This window comes from Camelus dromedarius, chromosome 11, assembly GCF_036321535.1.
Source record: "Camelus dromedarius isolate mCamDro1 chromosome 11, mCamDro1.pat, whole genome shotgun sequence".
Classification (NCBI taxonomy): Eukaryota; Metazoa; Chordata; class Mammalia; order Artiodactyla; family Camelidae; genus Camelus; species Camelus dromedarius.
Genome location: NC_087446.1, coordinates 31,394,431 through 31,418,187, shown reverse-complemented (window position 1 = coordinate 31,418,187; position 23,757 = coordinate 31,394,431). Strand labels below are relative to the sequence as shown.

At 37.1% G+C, this 23,757-nt stretch overlaps 2 protein-coding genes across 3 annotated transcripts in view; one reads left to right on the top strand and one right to left on the bottom strand.

Moving 5' to 3' along the window:
• The window catches only part of NTN4 (netrin 4), a 104,229-nt gene extending 102,557 nt beyond the window's left edge, over positions 1 to 1,672 (top strand). Inside the window, exon 10 of the mRNA XM_010989970.3 lies at positions 241 to 1,672. Within this exon, the coding sequence (XP_010988272.2) occupies positions 241 to 377 (137 nt within the window). The 3' untranslated portion in view covers positions 378 to 1,672. The remainder of the gene's footprint in view (positions 1 to 240) is intronic.
• Positions 1 to 23,757, bottom strand: part of SNRPF (small nuclear ribonucleoprotein polypeptide F) — a 222,400-nt gene that overhangs the window by 156,052 nt on the left and 42,591 nt on the right. The gene's annotated exons all lie outside the window — the stretch shown is intronic.

Here is a 23,757-nt window from a genome sequence, read left to right as displayed (position 1 = left end):
AGGAGAGGAGGAAAACAATATCTATTTCATAGGGTAATTTTCAAGATGAAATAATACATTTAAATCACTTAGCACATAATAAATATTTACTAAATATCAGCTGTTATTGCCCATGACTCCCTATTTCAACGATGAATTTAAAAAAAAAACCATAAAACATGTATATATAAAACTGCTGAAGTCACATCTCCTCCCTTTCAAATTACGATACTAATGGCCCCTGATTTTGTTCTCTTTTAGGTCTGGAGTACCTTGTAGCAGGACATGAGGATGTAAGAACAGGCAAACTAGTTGTGAATATGAAAAGTTTTGTCCAGCACTGGAAACCATCTCTTGGAAGAAAAGTCATGGATATTTTGAAAAGAGAGTGCAAGTAGCAATAAATGTGTATAACACATAACGGCACTTCTCTATGTACAAAACACAAACTTAATGGAAAGGAGACTTCAAAAATGAAACTGGAATTTTCTTTTAAGTGCCAAAATATATAGAAATGTTCCAGTGCATGGGCCTGTCTAATCTATCTCTTTTGGGCCCCTGTTTTAAATACAGTTTGTTTCATAAAGAGGAATGAAAAATCCTATACTGATACCTGTTTTCTATGGAATTGATTCTAAAAGTCATCACTATTAAGAGCATTTAAATAGCAGTATGATATTTAGCAGTAATCCATTAAGGGCAACGCATCTAACAAGGACTCCTCCCAGCTTCAGATTATGTTATTTACATTTGTGCTACTTGAAGTAATTAATGAGATTTTAAGGAATTCCCAACCCTACTGTCAGAAAAGGTGTTTCTTGAAAAGAGCCTTCTCTTGTGTGAAGTGTGTGAACTTTGGTCTGTGGAGTGTTAAATGGAACCTCTCCATATGTATATAGTATTTCATTGTAAAAAGCACTTTACTACCTACCACTTGTGTTGTGAAAGTTTAGAGATTGCTGTTGACAGAAAGAAAATAAAAGGGCACGTAAGAAAACCTGCTGAAACAGAAGCACTGCCACTACATGTGGAAAAAAGTAACCATATAAAGGAAGTTGTACTATTTAACCTTGAACACCTGGAGAAACTATGTGAAGATGCAACCTGAAAGGAGAATATGTTTGCATGAAGTCTCAGCTTCAGGTTAGAGGTTAGATTCCACATATACCGGCCATGATGAAACTTTTTATAAAAAACTAAACAAGAAGAGACTTTAAAATAAGTGAAAGAAGTTATAAGTGTCGAAATATGCTTGGATGAAGAGGAAATGGACTTTAAATATTAAAAAGCTCATTTATTTGTAATGCACTTGTATACATTTCAAAAATTATTTTAGACACAGAATTTGTTTTATTTTTATGTTTAGTATTTAAACCTGAATATTGAAACAGTTTCCTCCTTGTCTTTATTAACAGTATATGGCCATTCTATTTACTCACTTTTTGACACAGTGTATGTGATAGTTCACCAAATTACAGTTTTTCATTGTTTTTCCTCTTCTGTACCCATGCATAAATAACCACTATATATACCATTTCTTTTGTACTTGAATATACAAAACGCGAACCACAGTGCCATAAGATTAACTTCACATACAGAAAATATTTTTCCTGAGGTCCTGTGGACTTACAAAAATATATATATATTGCTGTTAATTTTTTTATATATGTAATAAAGGAATATGATCTCCTGATTTTTGCCTCAATTCCTGATCAACTCTTTCTTTGAAAAGATTACTGTCTCTTAATGAGGGAACTCAAATCTAATTCCTTAAATTAAGAAAATCAAACAAGGGCCTGGTGTTTCTACTCTATATTTCTGGGGTTTGGGGATGCAGTGGAAGCTAATTCAGATGAATTTAGTTTCTATAGCCGTTGGATGTGAACGTTTTTCATCAGATGCATTGCATGTTATATATTACATTAACTTTTCAACTAATTTAAAAAGTAATAAAAGTTCATTGTTGAAAATATAGAAATCCATAATGAGAAAAAAAACTATATTCCAACCATTCTGTGATAACAGCTGTTAGCATTTGCGTTTCAATGCTGCTAGACTATTTTCTATGCATAGACATACCTTTCACAGAATTGGAATTATACTATATGTACTCTTGTGAAATCTGCTTTTATAACCTGTAGCATGTCTCTCAGCTTCTAACCAATACCTATCTGGTAGATGAAATGCTATCTTGTAGGCACATTTACAAGCAACTTACAAGATATGTTGGTAAGTATATAATACCAAGAAAATATTTTAAATACATATAATATAGGATTTTCTTAAGCTTCAAAATTGCCAAGTTGCCTTCTTTTTCCATTTCACTTTATAAAAAATAACTATTACCCATAAAAAGAAGAATACAAATAATGTCTATTTTTTTTAAAGAATAGAAAGATGCTCATAATGTATTATTTAGGGAAAGAAAATTACAGAACAGTACATACAGTATAAGCCCCCAGCCCCAAAACATATTTACAATATATACAGCATTTCAGAAGGTCTGAAAGATCACCTTTTACATCACCATTTATTTTGCACATGTCTGCATTGCTTGACTTTCTTTCACTGATCACGTACTGCTTTTGTTATTTTTTTTAACCAATCAAAATTTAATCCATTGTTTTTAAAGCATATTCAAGCAAAATCATAACTGAAAGTTTAATTTAGCTAATTTACCAAATTGCTAGACCCCTGCATTCTTTCCAGTCCTTTTGATTAGAATCTTCCTTCAGTACTCTGTCAACACCTTTTCTGGCAACATTTCAAAAAGGTGGTCATTGTTATAATCATTTCTTGATGTCTTAATTCTGAAATCACTTACAGTTCTTCCACTGCAGTTTTAAATTCCTAAGAGCATTATTGGCTTCCAAAGTGGGGGGAAAAAAAAAAAGGAAAGAAAGGAAGAAAGGAAGGAAGAAAGGAAGAAAGGAAGGAAGAAAGGAAGAAAGGAAGGAAGAAAGGAAGAAAGGAAGGAAGAAAGAAAGGAAGGAAGAAAGAAAAGAAAAGAAAAAAAGAAAGAAAGAAAGAAAGAAAAGAAAGAAAGAAAGAAAGAGAGAGAGAAAGAAAGAAAGAGAGAGAGAAAGAAAAAGAAAGAAAGAAACCAACCCTATGTTTCCCATTTGTAAAAGTAAACAACAAAATGAAGTGAGAGCAAGCCATCCCATGCCCCATTCCCATTCCACCATTCCACCACACTTCTGTACACTTTCTCATCTTTGGCATCTTTCAAAATAACCATCATGATACCAAGGCAACAGAATATATAAAACTTCCATCTATGGCTTCAGATGAACATGAATATTTCTTTCAAGAGCTAGTGGGAAAGTCTCTGCCCTCAGAGCTTTAACTCCTTGTACTTTGGGCTTTATCAGTCGTCAGATCAGCTGCATAATCTCTACATACCTATCTGTATAATTTGCCTGAGGTCAACCCACTCTGTGCCCTCTTATTACATCACTTTCTCCATAGAGGAATGTTACTAATATTTAGTCTTTGATGCAATGGAAATTCTCAATAATAGGATAATCTTTTAATAGTGTCTACTAAATGAGGTGAAATCTGTGGGGATGTGACCATGAGTCCAAAAAGCAGTATCCATCTGGCTATGTTACACAGAGAGCAAGGCCTGTTACGGGTAAACATAGGTTTTTGGGATACTCTGGGTTATTGCAGAACAAATCCTTTTCTAAATGATTAGAGACTTATCAACTCTGAAGGGTGGGAAAAAGAACCTTGAGAATTCCTTGTGCAGGCTGTCCCTGTGCCACTCCCTTGGAATGCCTGAGAACAGGGAGCTTGAGCACTGCCTTGGCTGCTGAGAGTTTTGTCAGAGGCCCCAGGACTGAATTGCTTTTGTGTTCATTGTTTCAATGATAAGCAGTCCCCTAACCTAACTTTATCAAAGAGCCAAAGTTACTCACAACTTATTTCCCACAGCTTGGAAGGAAAATATTTATGAACAACCTCAGTTTTGCAAAGGAGATTGGTATGATAAAAATGGAACAGAAGTAAAGGGGTGTGCCTTGCATGACTGATTTTTTTTTTAAAAATCTCTCAGAGAATGACTTGTCTGAGAACACTTTTTGAAAAACGATGCCCTTGTTCCTGGCTTTCCTACACTTCCACCATAGAGATTTAAACATTTCTCTACTTTTTGAGCATTACTGACTGTGTTTAAGACCTGCAATATTTTAAATGACAAATTCTCAGCTTTAATATTAGTCAGTTCATACATGCTGAATAACGAAAAAAGAAGAATGCTAATTATGAGAGAGAAAGAAATATGCACTGAGCCAAAATAGGTATTTCCAGAATTGAGATGCATGTTCTGTTAAGAGAGGGCTTTAGTAAATGGTGAATACATTGCTACTTTCTTAATATGTAGTCATAGGTGGGTAACTTCCAAAGTGTGATCATTAGTAATGAATTAATTTATAAATCCAAGAATATCCAAGATTTATGGATGATCAAATCATAATGCACTTATCTGAATAAAGGGGATGGCAGCCAGGCAGAGAATCCTGCTTCCCAGAAAGAAAAATAACCACCATCAGCAAATTTTCATTGTGAGCAAAATAGTCTGCCCAGAAACTTCCTGGACACCTCCTCCTCAGCCAGAACACCATCAAAGATTTCAAGTTTGGTGAATTAAAAGATAAGATAATAACATCAATAGTAATCAATAATTAAGAGTTTATTACAAGAAGGCAATTTTCTATGTGCTTTACATGTGCTATTCTTATTTGATCCTCCTAAGCACCCCTATAGTGCATGCTGTTATTATCCCCATTTCCCAGATAAGGAAACTGCGGCACAGAGAGACTAAATGAATGTCCAAGAACACTCAGCTAATAAATGTGAAGTCTGGGTTTGAACCACATCTTAACTCCCAGAGTTCACATTTCAACCACTAAAAGGGACATTTAGAAAGGAATCCATGTGAGATGATGCCAACTTCACCTGTTCCTTTTCATCTGTAGTTGAGGGAACCTGAAGGTCAGCATTTCTCCCAGTTTTCCTTCTCCACACTCCAAATTATAATGTATCCCATAATTCTATCCTGCAATTACATAATTTTCTACTATCTTTCTCATTATTACGTTGACATTAGGGTAACACTGTTTACCATTATACTAAGATGAAATAATAAGAGTCTATTTTTATCATTGCTCTTTTCCTCTTGGTCTGATTTTCTGAGATCTATTTAGGCATAAGGTCCACTTTTGCATTTATCAATAATGAACCTGAATAAGCTCATATGCAATTCAATAGCATTTCAAATCAATTCTCTCAGCTCTGAATTTTGCTGCTTAGAGCAATTCTGCTTGCAAGATGAATGAGAAGGAATTACACCAGAAAGAGACAAGGAAACAGAAAAAAATAGAGAATGTAGGCACTCTGCCACCCAAGGAGAGAAAGCAAGAGCCAAGAAACAAGGGGTAAAGATATAAGAGAATAAAGGAAAGCAAGAGCTGGGAAAGGAACCAGGTTGTCTGTTCTCATAAGAATATGCAAAATATTTCAAAGGAGAACTTACTCAACCAATTCTTCCATTGCTAGATATCATGATTTATATGAGATAGTTCCTAATATTTGTTACAAAATTTATCCATCCAATTCTTTTGTTGTTAGTTATGTTTTAGGAGCCAGAAAAGCTAAAGAAGTTAAAGCAACAGAGAAACCTTAGGTAATGGTAATTAAGAAATTAGGAAACCAATTGGTTTTACCATATATTGAAATATAATTTTAAATTTATGTTTTACAAAGTACATAGTCAACAGAATATTTAATACCAGTAAGCATTGCCTTAGAGTCTTTTCCAATAAGTATACTCATCTTAATAATGGTTATCACTTTTGCCCTTATTGGCTGCAAGGTGCTGTGCTAAACTTTACATGATTTATCTCCTCAGACCTCACTTAATAACCTTGTGAAGATGGTACTGTTAGTAAGCAGAAATTGAGGACCAGAGGTTAAATACCTTGTCCATGGTCACCAAACAAGCAAGCAGCAAAGCTGCGATTTTAAACCCTGATTTACCTACATTTATAATTCATATTTTTAACCTCTGTGATCTACTGAAGCCTCCAAACCAATGATTCTCAAATAATGTGCATAAAAATCAGCAGACATGCTTGTTAAAGTACAGAGTCTCAAGCTCCTACCTCAGAATGTCTGTTTCAGAACGTCTGGGTGAGGACCAGGAAGTGACAATTTAATGAGCACCAGTGGTGACTCAGATACAGGTGGTCTATAGACAAGACTTTGAGAAACACTGTTCTAGACACTCTTACAGAATAGTCTCAACAAAGCCAGAATTATTATTAGTTCTTTTTCTGCAAATGTATCTCCCTCTGGTCATAAATCTACCTGGCCTTCATCACAAATATTATTTTATGGATAACCAAATCATGAGTCTTATGATAGTTACCCAGGAACTAAGATGGTAGAAAAGGGGAATTGAAAGGAGATTCTTCCAACTATTATGTACCCTACTTCTTAACATGGCCTGAAACCAAATTGTAAAATACCTAAATTTGTCTTTGATATTTAGGTCCTCAGTCCAAATTTTGGGCAAACCCCTCTCAGGTGCTTATTGACTTCACACTGCTCAGAGTCTACATGAAGATGCTACACAAAACTCTGAACTCCCAACTTTCCTACCAGCCTTAAACAGTATACTCACTTATCAAGATGCTACTCTTGACCAAGAGATTGCTAGATTGATAAGATAAAATAAATCATTCTAATGAGATACTTTCCCATTTCCCTCTTTCTCTGGAACATAATGTTTTATTGACTCAAATAAACCATGCATGTCTACAGAAAACTTTAAATGAGTGATTCTTATCATGGAAATTTCAGGCACTGATGGCAGGCCAGTGGAGGAGATATTTTTGGTCAGCTGTGCTTTTCAATGCCTCATAAATCAGGCCACTTAGGCAGCTTCCTAATTTCCCTTTAGGCAGTGCCAGTCCTGCTCACATGCTCAACTATAACCCATTCAGAGGCTTAACAAGTAAGGAGAAAGGTAAAAAGCAGTGACATTGGGAAAGGAAAGCATTGGGAATCTCATAATTTACCTTCTCTCAGAAATAAAGACTCAAGCCACAAATAAAATAATAATCTACACAGACTTCACATTTTTCTTTCCCATTCCTGTAAGTGAGAAATAAAATCTAGGATAACATTTTCCTTGATACATATGGAGAGAAAAATCAAGGAAATGTACACAATTTGCCTTATAGCAAACAGAATTCCTTAACCTCAGAAACACTCATTACACACATGTATATCCTCCAACCTCTTACACATGGAGATTTGCCCAGCAGTGACCTTCAGCAACCTTGAGAGCTTTTTATAACAATTGAGAATACACAACTGGATATTTTTATCAGTGTGTTCTCTGCCTTTGATAAATGTTGTACTAAGCAGTTGGAAGCAAAAACACACTGAATACATTGTTTTCAATGCAGTATTTACAAGTATAATTAATTTGCATCCTCCAAAATTTTACAAGTCTCACCAAATGTCTCAGGAAAGACTAACTTTAGGAAATATCCCTGCAAGTTTTCACTTGCCCCCAAATGTTATCCCACGAGGATTAGGTAAAAGTTATCTGACAGGTGGTGTTTAAAGCCTCTTACTGGCCACAGTTGATTTTTCAAAACTTTGATTCAATATCTTTATGAAATATGTTTTCCTTTTTGAAGCAGAAAGTAAAATTAACACATGTGTAAAAACAAAACAGTAAGTACCCTGCATCATGAAGAGTTCCTTAAAATCTATTTTTATGACAATAAATAGATGCTTGCCTAGCTTACTTTCCTATTGAGTAGGTCATCTGTTATGTAAATTCCTTACTGAAACAACATGATTTATGGAAGGTAGGGGTAGAACCAGCATTTTCAGAGTACTAAACACCATTACAATCCTTACCTTAATTAATCCTCAGCACAGCATTTTGAAGACAGATATTTCTTATGACCCTCCTATGCAGTGGGTATTGTTCTGGGTACAAGGGATATAATGGTAAACAAAACAAAATCCTTTCTCTCATAGAGTTTACATTCTAGTGGGGGAGGCCTTTCAGAAGATATAATAATCCCTGCTCTATATTCTCACTGTAGAGATTCTTTATGGAGCACTCAATGCCTTAAATGATTTAAGAGAAATATTCTTTTCTTATCACTAACAGGAAAATTCAACTCAATAGACCCCATCATCTTGATTGTATTGAATACTGTTTTCCCCTGGGTGAACTGAAAGCAATAAATTACTAAATTCTTCAGAGTGGAAAGCTGTTAAAATTGGCTAATAACTACAAAGCAGGCATTTTTTGAGTTACACTAAGTGCCTAGGGGGAAGCAGCAGAATTCTTCCTCCCACCACCCATTATGGAGCTGACAAGGTCCTGCTTTGTGCAGTTCTCATTAATTTTCCTGTTGGCTTTAAAGATTTACAACAGCTCTGCCTAACACCCATTTGCAAGAAACACAGGGACCCCGTGTGCTCAAGCCATGGCATGCTGGCCAGCTTTGCTCCCCACAAGTCTGCTGGGGGCTCATCCTCTCCAGTCATGGCAGCTTGGGAAGAGTCACTTGCCTCTGTGAGAAATAACAGTGACCATAATCGAAAAAGAAATTCTAGTCATTCTTTCAAGCCGCTGGGAAGTTCCAGCACATTCCAGCTACAAAAGAATTCAAGTTCCTCCACTTACGTCAAAGCTTCAGCACCATCCTTGTGTGCTTTATACACTTAATAGATCAAGGCCTCTAGTAGTTAACTCTACAAATTTTCTGCCTTTTTTTTTTTTTATCATGAACTACAAGCTGATCCTACAGGGAGACAGGCTTTGGGCAATGACATTTCAGGGGTTTGAAGATTCTCAACACAAAGCATTGCTATTCCAAAGCACTGAGACAATTGTTTGTGATCCGGAAATTTTTACAGAATTTTACATCTATGACTTCTTATGGCTGCTGTAAGCAGTCTTCAGTCTTTTCAGGGTCCTGAAACCAAATGCTCCTGTGTCCTTTTCTAGGCCCAACTGCATCCTCCAAGTCACCCCCGTTGGAATTTTCTCTGCAAATTTCATTCTCACTTTTGATTCTTTTTGGGAAGACTCACTTCCTGCTTATCTCTTCTTTGCCTATTTCTTTCTCTATAAAGAAAGGGAAAAGAATAAACAGAAAAATAAAAGAAGTTGCTCCAGTTTTTCTCTAGGCAAAGAAAAAATTGATCTCATCATTAAGAAGTGTCCCTAAGCAGCTTCAACTGATAAACTTAGGCTACTATTACTAGGAGTGAAAAACACTGATTTCAATAACATAACCTTATTACACTCTAGAAAGAGAAACCACTTCTTTACGGTGTCACAGACTGAGTATGCATTTCCCTCAATATAGAGTTCCTGTGCCCTTACTCCAACAACTGAGAGGTGGAAGAGGGAGAAGACTTATGCAATTCAAATACTAGCAACCAAAAATCTGATTGGGGAGACAATACAAACTAGCAATGTTTGTCACACTGGGGTAAGTGCTGTTAATGAACCACAAATAAGTAGTGCTGAGGAAGCCCTGAATGAGAGATTGTGGGAGACATTATAGAGAAGGTGATTAGAACTGGGTCTGTCAGCAATTCTCCACTTTTGAATTCAACTAGGCAGAAGGGATAGACTCTACATTGAAGTTTATGACTGGGATGACTCTGATGCCCCAACTTCCCTGAAATCCAAATACCACTGTCACTGAGATCTGCTTTATAGGCAATATCTTCACAACAGCTTGATGCTAACCTCTAAGGCAAGTGCTATTATATTCCCATTTTACGCATGAGGAAGAGGAAGCCCAAGTGAGCAACTATGCCCTTGTATCACAGGCAGTAAGTGACAGAGCAAGAGCACAAGGTCTGAGCCCCCAAGTCTGTGCTCTTAGTCATCATACCATAGCACTTCTTCCTTAACATGTGCTTCCTCAGTCTGCAGAGGCAGCCAACTGCTCTGGCTCTCCCTGAATCTTTCTCTTCCTTCTAGTCCTCTGGATCATTTGCTAGAAGGACTCAGGAATTGACTCCTGAGACAATGAACCTGGTAACTCTTCCTACAGCTAAGCACCATCATCAGTAACAGTTTCAGCATCTCCATTCTCGTCTCCCTACTAAGCCTGGGAAATGATGACTTCCCTATAGTCTTTTTTAAAAAAAAATCGCTGAGTGTAGGAAATGGCGCCATTGTGGCCCCATTATCTAACAGTACACCCTAAGGAACTGATTGCCTTAAAAGGAAACCAAACATCTTGGATAGTAACAATAATGACTCCACTACCACCTTAGAAAGAGGGGAGGTAACACATCATAATAACATACTTACTCACTTTCTCACTTAGTTAGTCTAGTCTCTACCATCAGATTGTACAAGCTCTTTTAGGGCAGGGATCATATCTGTTTTATTCATATTATATGTCCTATGCACACCAAACTGCCTGGCATACAGTCAGTACTCAGGAAATATTTGTCAAAAGAATAAATAGGTGGTATCTCCAAATTTAAAAAGCATATTCAACTACCTCCTTTTCCTTATTTATTCAGTCATTCAACATTTCTTGTACAGAAGCTACAAAGAAACCCAGCATAACGGAGTGCTTCAGTACACAGAATCTAAACCCTGATTGCCTGGATTCAAATGCTGGTTCACTTTGTTGTGTGGTCCTGGGCTAGCCAAATAACCTTTCTGTACTTTATATTCCCAATCTATAAAATGGGGGAAATATGGTACCTACCTCACAGGGTTGTTGTGAGGATGAAGTGAATTTACACAGGAAAAGTATTTAGAACAGTACCTAGAATATAATAAATACTAAATGTTTGCTATTATGATGATAACGACTGGGGATACAACAGTGAAGAAGTCAGACAGGTCTCTGTGTGCATATAAGTTACAGTCTAGTAGTTTGGTTTATTAACAAACTTACAAACCAATCAGTGAAACAATTTCAAATGGTTTTAACACTATGAAGGAAATTACACTTTTCCTGGTGTTGAGAAACCAACACTGATGTAGAATTTAACATGTAGAACATAGTTTACTAAGGAGATTTCTTGAGATCAACATCTGTGGAAGGGAGGAGACAGAACCAGAAGTGGGAGAAGGAGAAGCTGCACTACAAATCAGGCCCAATGACAGCCTCAGTCCACATCACAAGGACAGCTGGAGTAGACTGAGCCTTTGGGGTTGTCCTGAGTTGGTCTGAGGTGACCAGCCCGTTAGACACCTCTTTGGATGTGAGCTACCCTAGCAAGGGCTGTGACCTTGCTCTCTGCAGCTGAAGCAATCCCTAAAGGGCCTGACCGCTGAAGACTGTCTGCTAACAGCACTCACAGCAGCTGGGCAACAGGGCCACCACTGAAGGGTTATAGGGCAGCAAAATACAGTATGCATGCCACCTAGCAGATACGATGGTGGGGGTGGGTCACTTCCCAAAATAAAATGGTCTTGGAAGGCCTCTCTGAGGAGGTAATATTTAAATTGATAATTGAGGAAGTGTCAGCCATATAAATAAATGAGACAAAGCATTCTCATTAAAGGAAATATCCAGTATAGTGTTCCCCAGGGCATAATATGTTGAGAGAGTTCAAAGTGCAAACAGCCAGTCAGGCTAGAGACTGGTACAAAATGAGGTCTTAAGAGGCAAGCAGGGGCCAGAACATGAGACCCTTGCAAGAGTCTGAATTTTATTCCAGGTAATAATGAGTAGCAATTGGAGGGAAGAAGGAATCTGATTTACTCTTTTGAAAGATGCCTCTGGCTGATATGTGGAGGAATAGATTGACAAAGGATAAAAGTGAAAGCAGAAATACCAATTAAAAGGTTATTGAAATTTTACAACAGTATGTAGAATTCTTAAAAAACTAAAAAAAAAAAAAATACCATATGACCCAGCAATCCACTCCTGGGTACGTATCTGAAACAAAAACAAAAACACACTAACTCAAAAAGATACATGCACCCCAATGTTCATAGCAGCATTATGATAGAGAAGCAACCAAATTGTCCATCAACAGATGAATGAAGAAAGAAAATATGCTACACACACACATATATACACAATGGAATTATACTCAGCCATAAAAAAGAATGAAACTTTGCCACTTGCAGCAACATAGATGGCTTGGAGGGCCTTATGGTTAAGTGAAATAAGTCAGACAGAGAAAGACAAATACTATATGATATCACTTACATGTGGAATCTGAAAAATACAACAAACTAGTGAATATAACAAAAAAGAGGCAGACTCCCAGATATAGAGAACAAACTAGTGGTTGCCAGTGGGGAGAAAGAGGGAGAGGGGCAATATAGGGGTAGGGGAGTAAAAGGTACAAACTATTAGGTATAAAATAAGCTACAAGGATATACTGTACAACACTGGGAATATAGCAAGTATTTCATAGTAACTACAAATGGAATATAACCTTTAAAAATTGTGAATCACTATATTGTATACCTGTAATTTATATAATATTATACATCAACTATACTTCAATTAAAAAAAAAGATTATTGATTATTTCCAGTCAAGAGATGATAGGTCAATGGAGATGAGAAAAATGGCTGTATTTATATGCAATACTCTGTGGGAAACCCCACGGAGCTTGCTAATGGATTAAATGTGGAAAGTGAAGAAAAGGAGACTCAAGAATGTCTCCTGGTTGCCAAGGGGGTGGGGGGTGGGAAGGGACAGACTGGGATTTCAAAATGTAAAATAGATAAACAAGACTATACTGTATAGCACAGGGAAATATATACCAGATCTTGTGGTAGCTCACAGCGAAAAAAGAAGTGACAATGAATATATGTACGTTCATGTATAACTGAAAAATTGTGCTCTATACTGGAATTTGACACAACATGGTAAAATGACTATAACTCAATTAAAAAAAAGTTTAAAAAAAAAAGAGTGACTCTTAGTTTTTTGGCTTGAACAAGTAGAAGATGATGGTATTTACTGAGATAGGAAAAGGCAGATTTAGGGATGAAAATAAAGAGTTCCATCTTAGATTTTTTTGGTTTGAGATGCCTATTAGACATCAAGTGGAGATGCCAAGCAGTCATCTGGATATACAAATCTGGAGCACAAAAGAAGAAAAGCCACAGGCTGAAGATTTATATTTGGAAGTCATAGGTAAATAGATGTTGCTTTTGCCACATAACATTCAGGAGACTAAGTGGCATAAAACAACAATAATTTATTTTCGCTCACATCTGCAGATTGTCTGGGGCTTAATCTAGGCATCTCTGCTTCTATCTATAGGTCTGTGTGTCAGGTGGGTGGCTCTACTCTGTATGTCCCTCATCCTCCTGGGACCAGCAGGCCAGCCAGGCAAAGGCAATGGCAGAGGCTCAAGAGGACAAGAGGAAACATTTGAGGCCTTGGGAAAGTCCTAGGAAATGAAAACAGGATGTGGAAAAGATATCTGCACTCCCATGTTTACCATAGGATACTCACAGTAGCCAAGTTGCAGAAACAACCTAAGTGTCTGTCAGTGGATGAACGGATAAAGAAAGAAGATGTGGTGTGTATACATATATTTTTTTTCTACTATATATAGTGGACTATTATTCAGCCATGAGAAAGAAGGAAGTCCTACCATTTGCATAACATACATGGACCTTGAGAGCATTAGGCTTAGTGAGATAAGCTGGACAAAGACAAATATTTTATATTACTTATATGCGGAATCTAAAAAAGCTGAACTCGTAAAAACAGAGAGTAGAAGGGTGGTTAGGCTGGGTTCACAATTCCTGCTGCTATTCAGACTTGTCCTCTGGTCCCTGCTGCTCTCCTTCCCCCAGCCCATCCCTATCTGTTCTCCCAGATTACTCACAGCACACTAGAAGTTCACAGAGTTCAGAACATGGTGATAGCCCCCACCTTGCTAGCTTAGGCTCTCTTCTTTCTTCTCTAGTCCTCCTCACCTCAGGCTTGACATTTAGAGATTTTTCACTGTGTGCAAATGCTTTTCCTACTTAAAGTCCCACTTGGCCCCTCTAGGGACTCTTAGCAGAGGGTTGAGGTGGGGAGAGAGTGTGAGCAAGCAGTGACCCTGAAAAGCAGCCACTCTGTTTTCCAAGAAACCCCAAAGGCATCAATAACACAACAATGTCTCACACAGTGAAATATTATTCTTGATATTATATAGTAACTTGGCTTGGAGAATTTTTCCTACATTCTCATGCCAAGGCTTCCTACAGATCTACAGAAAGATGAGCAGGCATTGTTTTCTAGAACACAAGGATTACTTGAAATGAGCTATAGTTTAAAATGAGAAGTCATTATTGGGTATATACTAGGATTTTCCTTGTTGATTTTATGGGGCCATGATGTTGTTCCATAATACATCTTCAGTTGCTATGCATGGTATTCTCCTGTTGTCTCTTAGGTAAGTATTCTTTGGCTGACTAGTCCTAGTGGGGAATGGAGAAGATCATAAAATTGGAAATTAGGAAGTCATGACATTAGTGTTCAAATTGGAAAAGACAGTATGGAAACAAATACAGTCATCCCTTGGTATCTGCAAATAATTGTTTCCAGGGACCCATGAACATACCAATATCCACAGACATTCAAGTCCCTTACATAAAATCGTGTGGTATTTGCATAAAACCAACAGACATCCTCCATTCCTTCCATATACTTTAAATCATCTTTCGATTACTAAATGCCTGATACAATGTAAATGCTATGTAAGTAGTTATGAATACTATCTATGTTAACAGTTGCCAGTGTGCAACAAATTTAAGTTTTGCTTTTTGAAACTTTCTGGGATTAATTTTCCAAATATTTTTGATCCTCGGTTGGTCGAATCTATAGCTACAGAACCCACAGACAGGGAGAGCCGGCTGTATTCTGCTTTAATCTTGGTTCACACTGTTAACAAAGGACTGAATCTGGCAAAGTTGAAAACATCTAACTGCCTGGTCATTGCCATTTAGTAAAAATTTATTTCCCTGAACTCAACAGGACTTAACCTGGCTGTGGTGCTCACTGGGAAATTTCCAGTGACACATGAACTCTGATTTTACTACTCCTGGGTTCAGTTACATCTCCTTGCACAAAATCTTTTTGTGGTCTCTGCCTCTTTCTTCATTCTTTGCCCTGTAAATATACTCTTTGCCCTCCTACTACCTGGTGACAGAGCCACTCAGAGCTGCCTGTTCTCACATTACATTTGGCATCTTCAGAGATAGCTTTAATTCTGGTCTCTGCTCTCAAACTGTTTCATTATTTGATTCACTTCAGACTTTGGGATAATCAGACTGAATTACTCTTGTCTGGTGGGGACCACAGTCTCTTTAGTCCTAGGCTCCCTGTTGCTCCCTTCAGCCATGGCTTTCCCTAGTGGCAAAGCTCTTCTACACAGTGATGGTCTGTGTCGCCTCAGGAGTTAGTTAATACTTCTTAGGGTAACTCTGCGATAACTCTGTCAAAGAGTGGCTCATAGCATTTTCTTCACTGAATATACATATTGCTTGCATAGACCATATCTCATAGTTCTTTTCAAAAAACCTCTTTTAATTAAACTTGCAAAAGGCCCTGAAAAAAACTAAAGTAGAGAAGCTAAAGGAACATACCACAGTCACACTCAAAGCTGCCCCTTGACTCTGTCATTTGGGTCTTTGAAGCAGGACATGGACCAACTGACTCTCTTTTAGCCCATGTCTTTGAGTGTGTTCTTGGCCTTTCCTCCATGACCACCTCCCCTACTACCACCCCCAGATGAAACGGGAACACATACACAAAAGCAGCTTTTAATATTTCTTAGTTCTCCCAACAAAGACCCTCAACACCCTGGGTTATATTGGTAAAGGAATGGAGTCTGTGACTAGAGCCTGTGTCAGAGCCAAGTTACTTCAAATATTTATTAAGCGCTTTCTTCATGCCTAATACCAAGGAGTTCTTGGCACCCACTATGATCTCTAGTCCTGACAGGTTTCCCTGAAAGCATGATTACATCACATGCTTTTTCCAGCCCTCACTGCCCTCCAGTAGCTATGGTGCAATACCAGGTAACTGTGGACTGTTGACTAGAGCAAGCCTGGGCCACAGATGAACCCAAGACAGATGCAATACAGCTGACTACTCCATCCCTCCTCTACCGTCCAAAAGAGCTCAAAGTAAACAGTACCTCTATGTTACGATCATTATTTTGTACTTCCCTCCTTTGCTTCATTACCTCATATCTGCTACTTAGACTGTTAAACACACACCAAACACCAAGACAGAGATAAAGTCACCAGGAAACCCAACTCTATGTGCCAGATCCACCTTTGTGCTTTTGGACTGTTGCTATGTTTGTTCATTTACTTCCTGCTCTGTTAGGTATTAAACCCCAGAAATCTGTGCAAGGCTCAGACTCCTTTACTACAGCCAACTGACTAGAACACTAAGCCCAGCCTAATGCACAGTGTCTTCCTCTTCTCCTCTCCTCTTTTCTCCTCTTCTCTTCTTACTGCTCTTCCCAAGAGCCTGTGAGTCAAACACCATAATATAACAAGCAAGAAGTATACGTTGCAGATATTTCTCTTCTTTATGGTTCTTATAGAAAAGAAGAAGAAAAAGAACTATTGATTATCTTAACCTGCACATAACTTGTAGAACAAAAAGATTCCTGTCAAATAATCCTCCCTCAATAAATTCCCTAAACTAAGACATGACCTTCAAGCATTAATACCCAGACAATACAACATTTGTGTTATTTAATTAGCTTTTTCCTTTTGTTAACGTACATTCCTGTGGTTACACTACTTTCCACTCAAACTTGAAAAAAAATACTACATGGGGTTAAAAAATATTTTTACCAATGCATCCACACTTTTATTCCATTTTTAATTATTTTTTTACCTCCTAGCTAGGATAATTTAATGTTTTGAGGTTATCTCATAACAATGACTAATTTATTAAGTCCTAGAAAATTATAAAAATGAGTCTTTGTGCAAACTTTTGGCATGCTAGAGATTTTTAGTTTAAAAAAAAAAAAAAGACTGTGACTAATCCAGTAGAGATCACTGTCATTTTGTACCGTCTAATCCCCATTATGAAGTGATTTTTATCGAAATGGGAAGTGATCATCTGGCAGCATAAACCACCATGAAAAAGCTAATTTAATAAATCAGAGGGGTTATTTCATGTCATCTACATGCTCAAACAAAAGGGAGAGCACATTGGCTTTAATAAATCCTCAGTTTCCAGCCAAAGGCCTTTCAGAGCTTTTGGCTGCCTGATCAGAGATCGGGAATTATGAAAGCAAAGAGTTTGGGGGGGAGAGGGGTTGAGGCGGAACTTCCGATTTACCATAAAAAGAAGATTTGAACTGCACAACTTGTTGAGTAGTCTACATGTCTACATGAGTATCTAATAATCATGTAATTATCTAATAATTATTATATCATTTTACACATGAGGAAATTAGACTAAAAAGAGTTAAGAAATTTGCTCATAGTCAGGCAGCTGGGAAAAGATGGATCTGGAATACTAACCTTTCCACAATGTCCACATCATAAAACAGGACATCAGAGGGTGCTACTGGACTTTATCAGTGATTCCATTTCAGTCCCATAGATTGCCTAGCTACTGGACATGATATGTGTGACCTGGTGACTCAGATTACTGTGCTGATGAGGCTCAGAGTCATTCAGTCATAACAAATATTATTGAGCAACTACTATATGCCAGGCACTGTTCTAGATCTAAGAGATACAGCAATGAATAAATGGACAAAGTCCCTGTCCTCACTGGGTTTACACTCTAATAATGAGGAACAGACAAACAAATATGTACATAATAATGCCAGGTAGTGATAAGCTCTCTGAAGAAAAATTTTAAAAAGGGTAAAGAGGAAAAGAGAAAACTTCAGTGGGAGTGCTATTCAATTTAAATGGTCAGGGAAGTCCTCTCTGACAAGAAGACATCTGAGCAAAGACTGAAGGAAATGAGGGGAGGGGAAAAAAAGTAAACCCTTGATAACCAGGGAAAGAGCATTTCAGGCAGAGAAAACACTAAGTGAAGGGCCTAAGGAGGATGCTCTGTACATTTAAAGAAAAGCTCTGAAGATGCCAATGTGGCTGCAGCAGAATAAGTAAAAGGGAGAGTTGAAAGAGATGAGATGAAATGGGGTAGCAGGGAAGGAGATGATCAAGCAGGGCCCTGTAGATTCTATAAACATTTTGGATTTCACTCTCTGTGAGATGGGAAATCTTTGGGAGGTTTTCTGGATTATGTTTTAAGAGAATCACTCTTAGTTAGCCTATTGACCTGGCTGCCTCTAGTCAACATGACCCCAAACTACAAGCTGGATGAGAGGTAGGATGGTAGTGCAAAGAACATGAGCTTTGGAATGAGACAAATGAATCCATCAGGCTCCAACACCTGCTGCTTCATTTACCTTGTACTAGTTCTTTAAGCTCTCTGAATCTCAACTTCCTCAACTGCAAAAGGAAACCAACATAACATACTTAACAGAGTTATTAATTAAATGAGACATTTGTAAAGCACCTGAAATATAGTAGTTAGCACTAAAAAAAAAAAAATAACCAGCCATTGTAGTTATTTAACTTAGTGATTAAGTTTTGTATTATTTTATCATTATTGCAAATAATATGGGTAAGACCCAGATTGAATAATATTTCCCCTCTGCTACTAGAATAATAATAATAGTAGGAAAAATAAAGGAAGTGCTCTTTCTCTCCTTAAAAAAAAAACTTTGCATTTTGATAAATTCTCAAAATAAATTTGATAAATACACAAAATTAAAGTAAGTAATCTAATGAATCTCTATGTACACACACATTGTCAATAATCAGCATTTATATAACCTATGTATCCACAGGGAACACTAATTTGAAAAGATACATGCACCCCAATGTTCATAGCAGCACTATTTACAAGAGCCAAGACATGGAAACAACCTAATGTCCATTGACAGATGACTGGATAAAGAAGCTGTGGTATATTTATACAATGGAATACTACTCAGCCATAAAAAAGAATAAAATAATGCCATTTGCAGCTATATGGATGGACCTGGAGACTGTCATTCTAAGTGAAGTAAGCCATTTGAAAGAGAAAGAAAAATACCATATGATATCACTCATATGTGGAAACTGAAAAAAAAGTCACAAATGAACTTATTTACAAAACAGAAACAGACACACAGACAGAGAAAACAAACATGGTTACCGAAGGAAAAGGGGGTGGGAAGGGATAAACTGGGAGTTTGAGATTTGCAGATACTAAGTACTATATATAAAATAGATAAACGAGTTTCTTCTATATAGCACAGGGAACTATATTCAATATCTTGTAGTAATCTATAATGAGAAAGAATATGAAAATGATATATGTATGTATATGTATGACTGAAACATCATGCTGTACACCAGAAATTGATACAACATTGTAAACTGACTATACTTCAATTAATAAAGAAAACAAAAAAATTAGCATTTATACAACCTTATTTTATCTTATTTTTCTGGGTCATTTTAAAGCAAATCCCAAATATATTTTCATTTCACCAGTAAATACTTCAGTTTGTCTCCCTAACAGTAAACAATTTTTTTAAAAACAAAACCTGAACACAATGATCATATCTAACAAAACTAACAATCATTTCATGGTCATATTTTCCAGTTGTGTCAAAAGTATCTTTTTACAATTATTTTGCTCAAATCAGGATCTAACCCAGGCCCACAGAGTTCAGTTGGCTAATATGGCTTTCAGGTCTCCTTTCATCTGTAGTAGTACCTCCCCTTCCCCTTTCTTTTTCCCCCATGACTCTCATTTTTGAAGAAATTGTCCTTTGGAGGATTTGCTCTATTAATGGCAGGTTAATAATGTTCCTTCCATATGCAATGGATAAGAAGCCCATATATGGTACTGTAGACACATTCCAAGTGCCTTCAGGAAAAAATAAGAGGAATGTTTTCTGCTTCCAAGACAGGAGCTTAACACTATCAACTCTTGAAGAGAAAATGCCACTTAACATGGTAAGGAAAGGATCACCAAGAGCAGACTTAGACTCTTAAACCTGGACATAAAGGACTATTGTGAAAACAGACCATATTACCTGAGGGCTTTCTTCCAGTCCTAAAATTCTCTGGAACCTATCATTAGATATGTATTTAGATAATCACCATAGGATAATGACCAAAAGAATTCCTGTTTTCTGTTCAAGATCAATCAGAAATGTTTCCTTATTGGTAAGAAATGATAAGATTATTTCCTGTCCTAGTGAAAAGGAAACAGATCAGTTATTAAACCTATAATGGCCTTAGAACTGATGGCCCAATTGGGTTGGTTTAGCTAAATTCAACTCTGAAGTCATAGCTAGAACTAGTGGGTCTTCATCAGTTCTTTCATGTAATTCTTTAGAACAAGACCCAAAAGAATTAAAGGGATACTGACAAGTTCCAATTGAACATAAGTGGTTTTTTGAGATGGGAGAAAAGAAAACCAGGTACCTCCTATTGATTCCATACCATGTTATTAATAAGTTTTGCCAAAGGATCACTCATGAAAATAACTACCAAAGAGCTAAATTGTCAAGATCTTTTCCAGGAACTGACTTCTGGAAGAAGTCAAAAAGTTAAATTTAGATATTGGTTCCCATATGCTTTATTTAACCATCAAGTACAAAATTGCTTTATAGACTTAATTAAAGGTCAGAATTAGAAATGAAGTATTTGTATTCATTGCAAATTATTTTGGACTTAGGGATCCTTTAGACATGTCCATGTGAGCCATGTGGGAGTTGGAAAAAGAAAGCATGGTCTCCCACTCATAGCTAATTCTGGTGCTGGTAATCAGGGAAACACAAAAGGCAGCCAAGTATGGACTGGCAGCTCCAACTAGCTTGTTTTGTTATTTTGTCTTTCACTCAATAATCAACCTTCCTTCAGCATTCATTGGAGTGTGACCTAGCACTAGACCCACTGTGTTCCGAGTATAATAATTCTTCATCAAAACATGAAGCCAGGAGTCTGGTTTAACACTGACATTCACTCTTGATTAAGATGGATAATTCAGAAAGACATTATTGTTGGCAAACAAATCACAGAAGGAACTCTGTAGGCCACAGGACACAAGGCAAAACAGTGGGGAGAAAAGAGAATGGTAGGAGAAGAAAATAGGTGAGAGAAAGAAATAATTTTTTTTAATATCCCAAATATGTGATGACAAGGATAACAGAAGAGTAGGAAGAAAATGAGGGAAAATAAATTATAGTGATAGCTTTGGGTTCAAGATGTTTTTAAAAGGCAGCACACATAGGATAGCGAGGGGAAAACCAAGTCTCTTCTGTCCTGGGCTGGTTGTGAAGAAGAGCAGGAAGGTCTAGGGTAGCCCAGTACGTGCTTCATTAGTACTAACTAGAGAAGTGAGTGAGGCTCTGTCTTGGGTAAGGCCTCCCCTGCATAAGCAAAGGTCTGAGCTGTGCCACTGGGGCTTGATCTTTGGGGTGTGAGGAAGACACACCCAGCCTGTCCAACCTACATGTTTTTTATCTTACTGTCCATGTCTTTTAAAGCCCAGAATTGATAGAAAAAAATTTTAAGTCTTTAATTTTAAATTTCAATAGGAAGAATTTTGGTTAAATTTAATCAAGACTGTAATGAGTTGCTCTAAAAGAAAAAAGAAAAAACCCCCAAAAGCTTACAATAAATAAGGGCTGTTCCTTGGAAGAAGGCATAATGTATTGATTCTGCTTCTTTCAACTAGAATCAATAAGACCAAAAGGAAACTATAGGCAGACAAATTTCAACTTAATACAACAAGAACTTTTTAACACTTCTATTGGCCCAAACATGAAAACAAGCCACACCTTGAAAAAGTGAAATCTATGACACTAGAAACAGTCAATATTGGCTGAGTTCCCAACAGGGAAATTGAATACAAGTGGTTTCCAACTTTTGTAAGTATAGGGACCCCTTTTAGGTTTAGTTAGAATCCCTCAGGTTCTCTTTGTGCTCTTAGTAGCTATTAAGAAAACATGATGACTAATGCCATAGAACTGTCCACTTAAAAACGGTTAAAATGGTAAATTTTATATTATGAATAGCTTACTACAATTAGAAAATCATGGTGACAAAATATGAATTTAGTAATGCTTTTTAAATAAATTTGTGCTTTATATAACATTTATGCATGTTAGGAAAATCATGTTCATTATCTCCTTTATTTATTAATTTACAGAATGCATAATATGTCCTAGGCACTAAAGCAGCCACTGAAGACACAAAAGTGAGCAAAAACCAATATGGCACCCAACCACATAAGAGTTGTTATTTATTGATCTACAGACAGCACTGTCTCACATGCTGATTGGAAAACCCTGTCTCTAATTCCCCAGTTTAAGAATCCTCAGCTCACAGGTTGAGAACTATTGGTACAAAGCAATCTCCCCCTTCTTTAGCCATCAAACCTGTACTGTATGCACTATAAACAAAAACACAAGTTAGGAACAATACTTGGCTACAGGTAACATGCTAAAGTGTGAAAAGTTCATCCCATGATGATTTGGTCATAAGAAGATAGATTTAGGATCTTTTTCATGGTAATCCAATATAACCTTGATAGAAATGTGAAGATGATTGATACATGTTGATTTGTTAGTCTAGTTTAGACTTTTGGTGCTATCGTACAAAAGGGGAAAAAGAAAAGTATTTTTTTTAAGTTCTTAGGAAGGATTATTTAGGGCCATCTAAAATAGGACTATAAACAATTAGTTTAAAATAAAAAGGTTTTGCTTTAATATCACACTCAATTTTAGTGTTGTAAAAGAATAGTCAGATAGTTAACAATTTACCTGGTATCTTGGGTGCCTGCCAAGTTACTTGCTGATTTCATTCCAAAATGTGTCCTGCCAGGGGCTACAAATGAGAGGGATTCTTCTGTTTTGCATCTGTATTTGATACGTGTACTTTTAGGAGAGGAGTAAGGGGAGAAAGAGGGTCTTTTTAATTCAGCCATATACTTTGACAATGGAGAGCCTCTGAATAATCAGATTTTTTTTCCTTCCACTTGGCCCCCAGCTGAGCAGGTTGCAGTCCTTTCCTAACTAGAGCGCTGCAGGGGGTGTGACAAGTGTAGACATTACTAGACATTTGCATTTAAAGAATTAATAAAAATTCCTCATTTGTCTGAAAGCCCCATGAAGTTTATAACCTTGACACTTTACAACCCCCTACAATGGTTTCTCTCCTGGTATGGCCAAACAAACCAACATAAATCTGTATTTTAAAGAATGCAATTAGTAATGTGCTACTGGACCGCATACTGGAACTATGCAGTTCCCTGGCCACAGAATTTCACAAAAGGGAAACAAACAATACAAAACAATGAAAAGCATTCCCTGGGCTATATTAACCTTTAGGTCACCCATATTAATGGCAGCTATTCCATGTGAACATTTCTTATTTCAAGCAAATAATCTACTGAGGACAAAAGGTCAAAACTGATTTCTTTGGGGTTCACATAGAAGAACATTTTTTCACTTATTCTTGCCTGGAAATTGATATTAGTGGTGATTCCTGGGGGTGATTTTCAAGGTTTGGTTTGCAAATCTACATTAGGGTTCTCTGTGATCCACTCCTACCACAGTACCTGAGCCCAGTCTACCTCTGTGGTCCTGTATACTACTTAGGGTAACACAGAAAGAGGTAATTAGGGCTGTTGCCCAGACCTCTAGACTCCTGAGAATGGGTCTGCCAAGAGAAACTGATGGG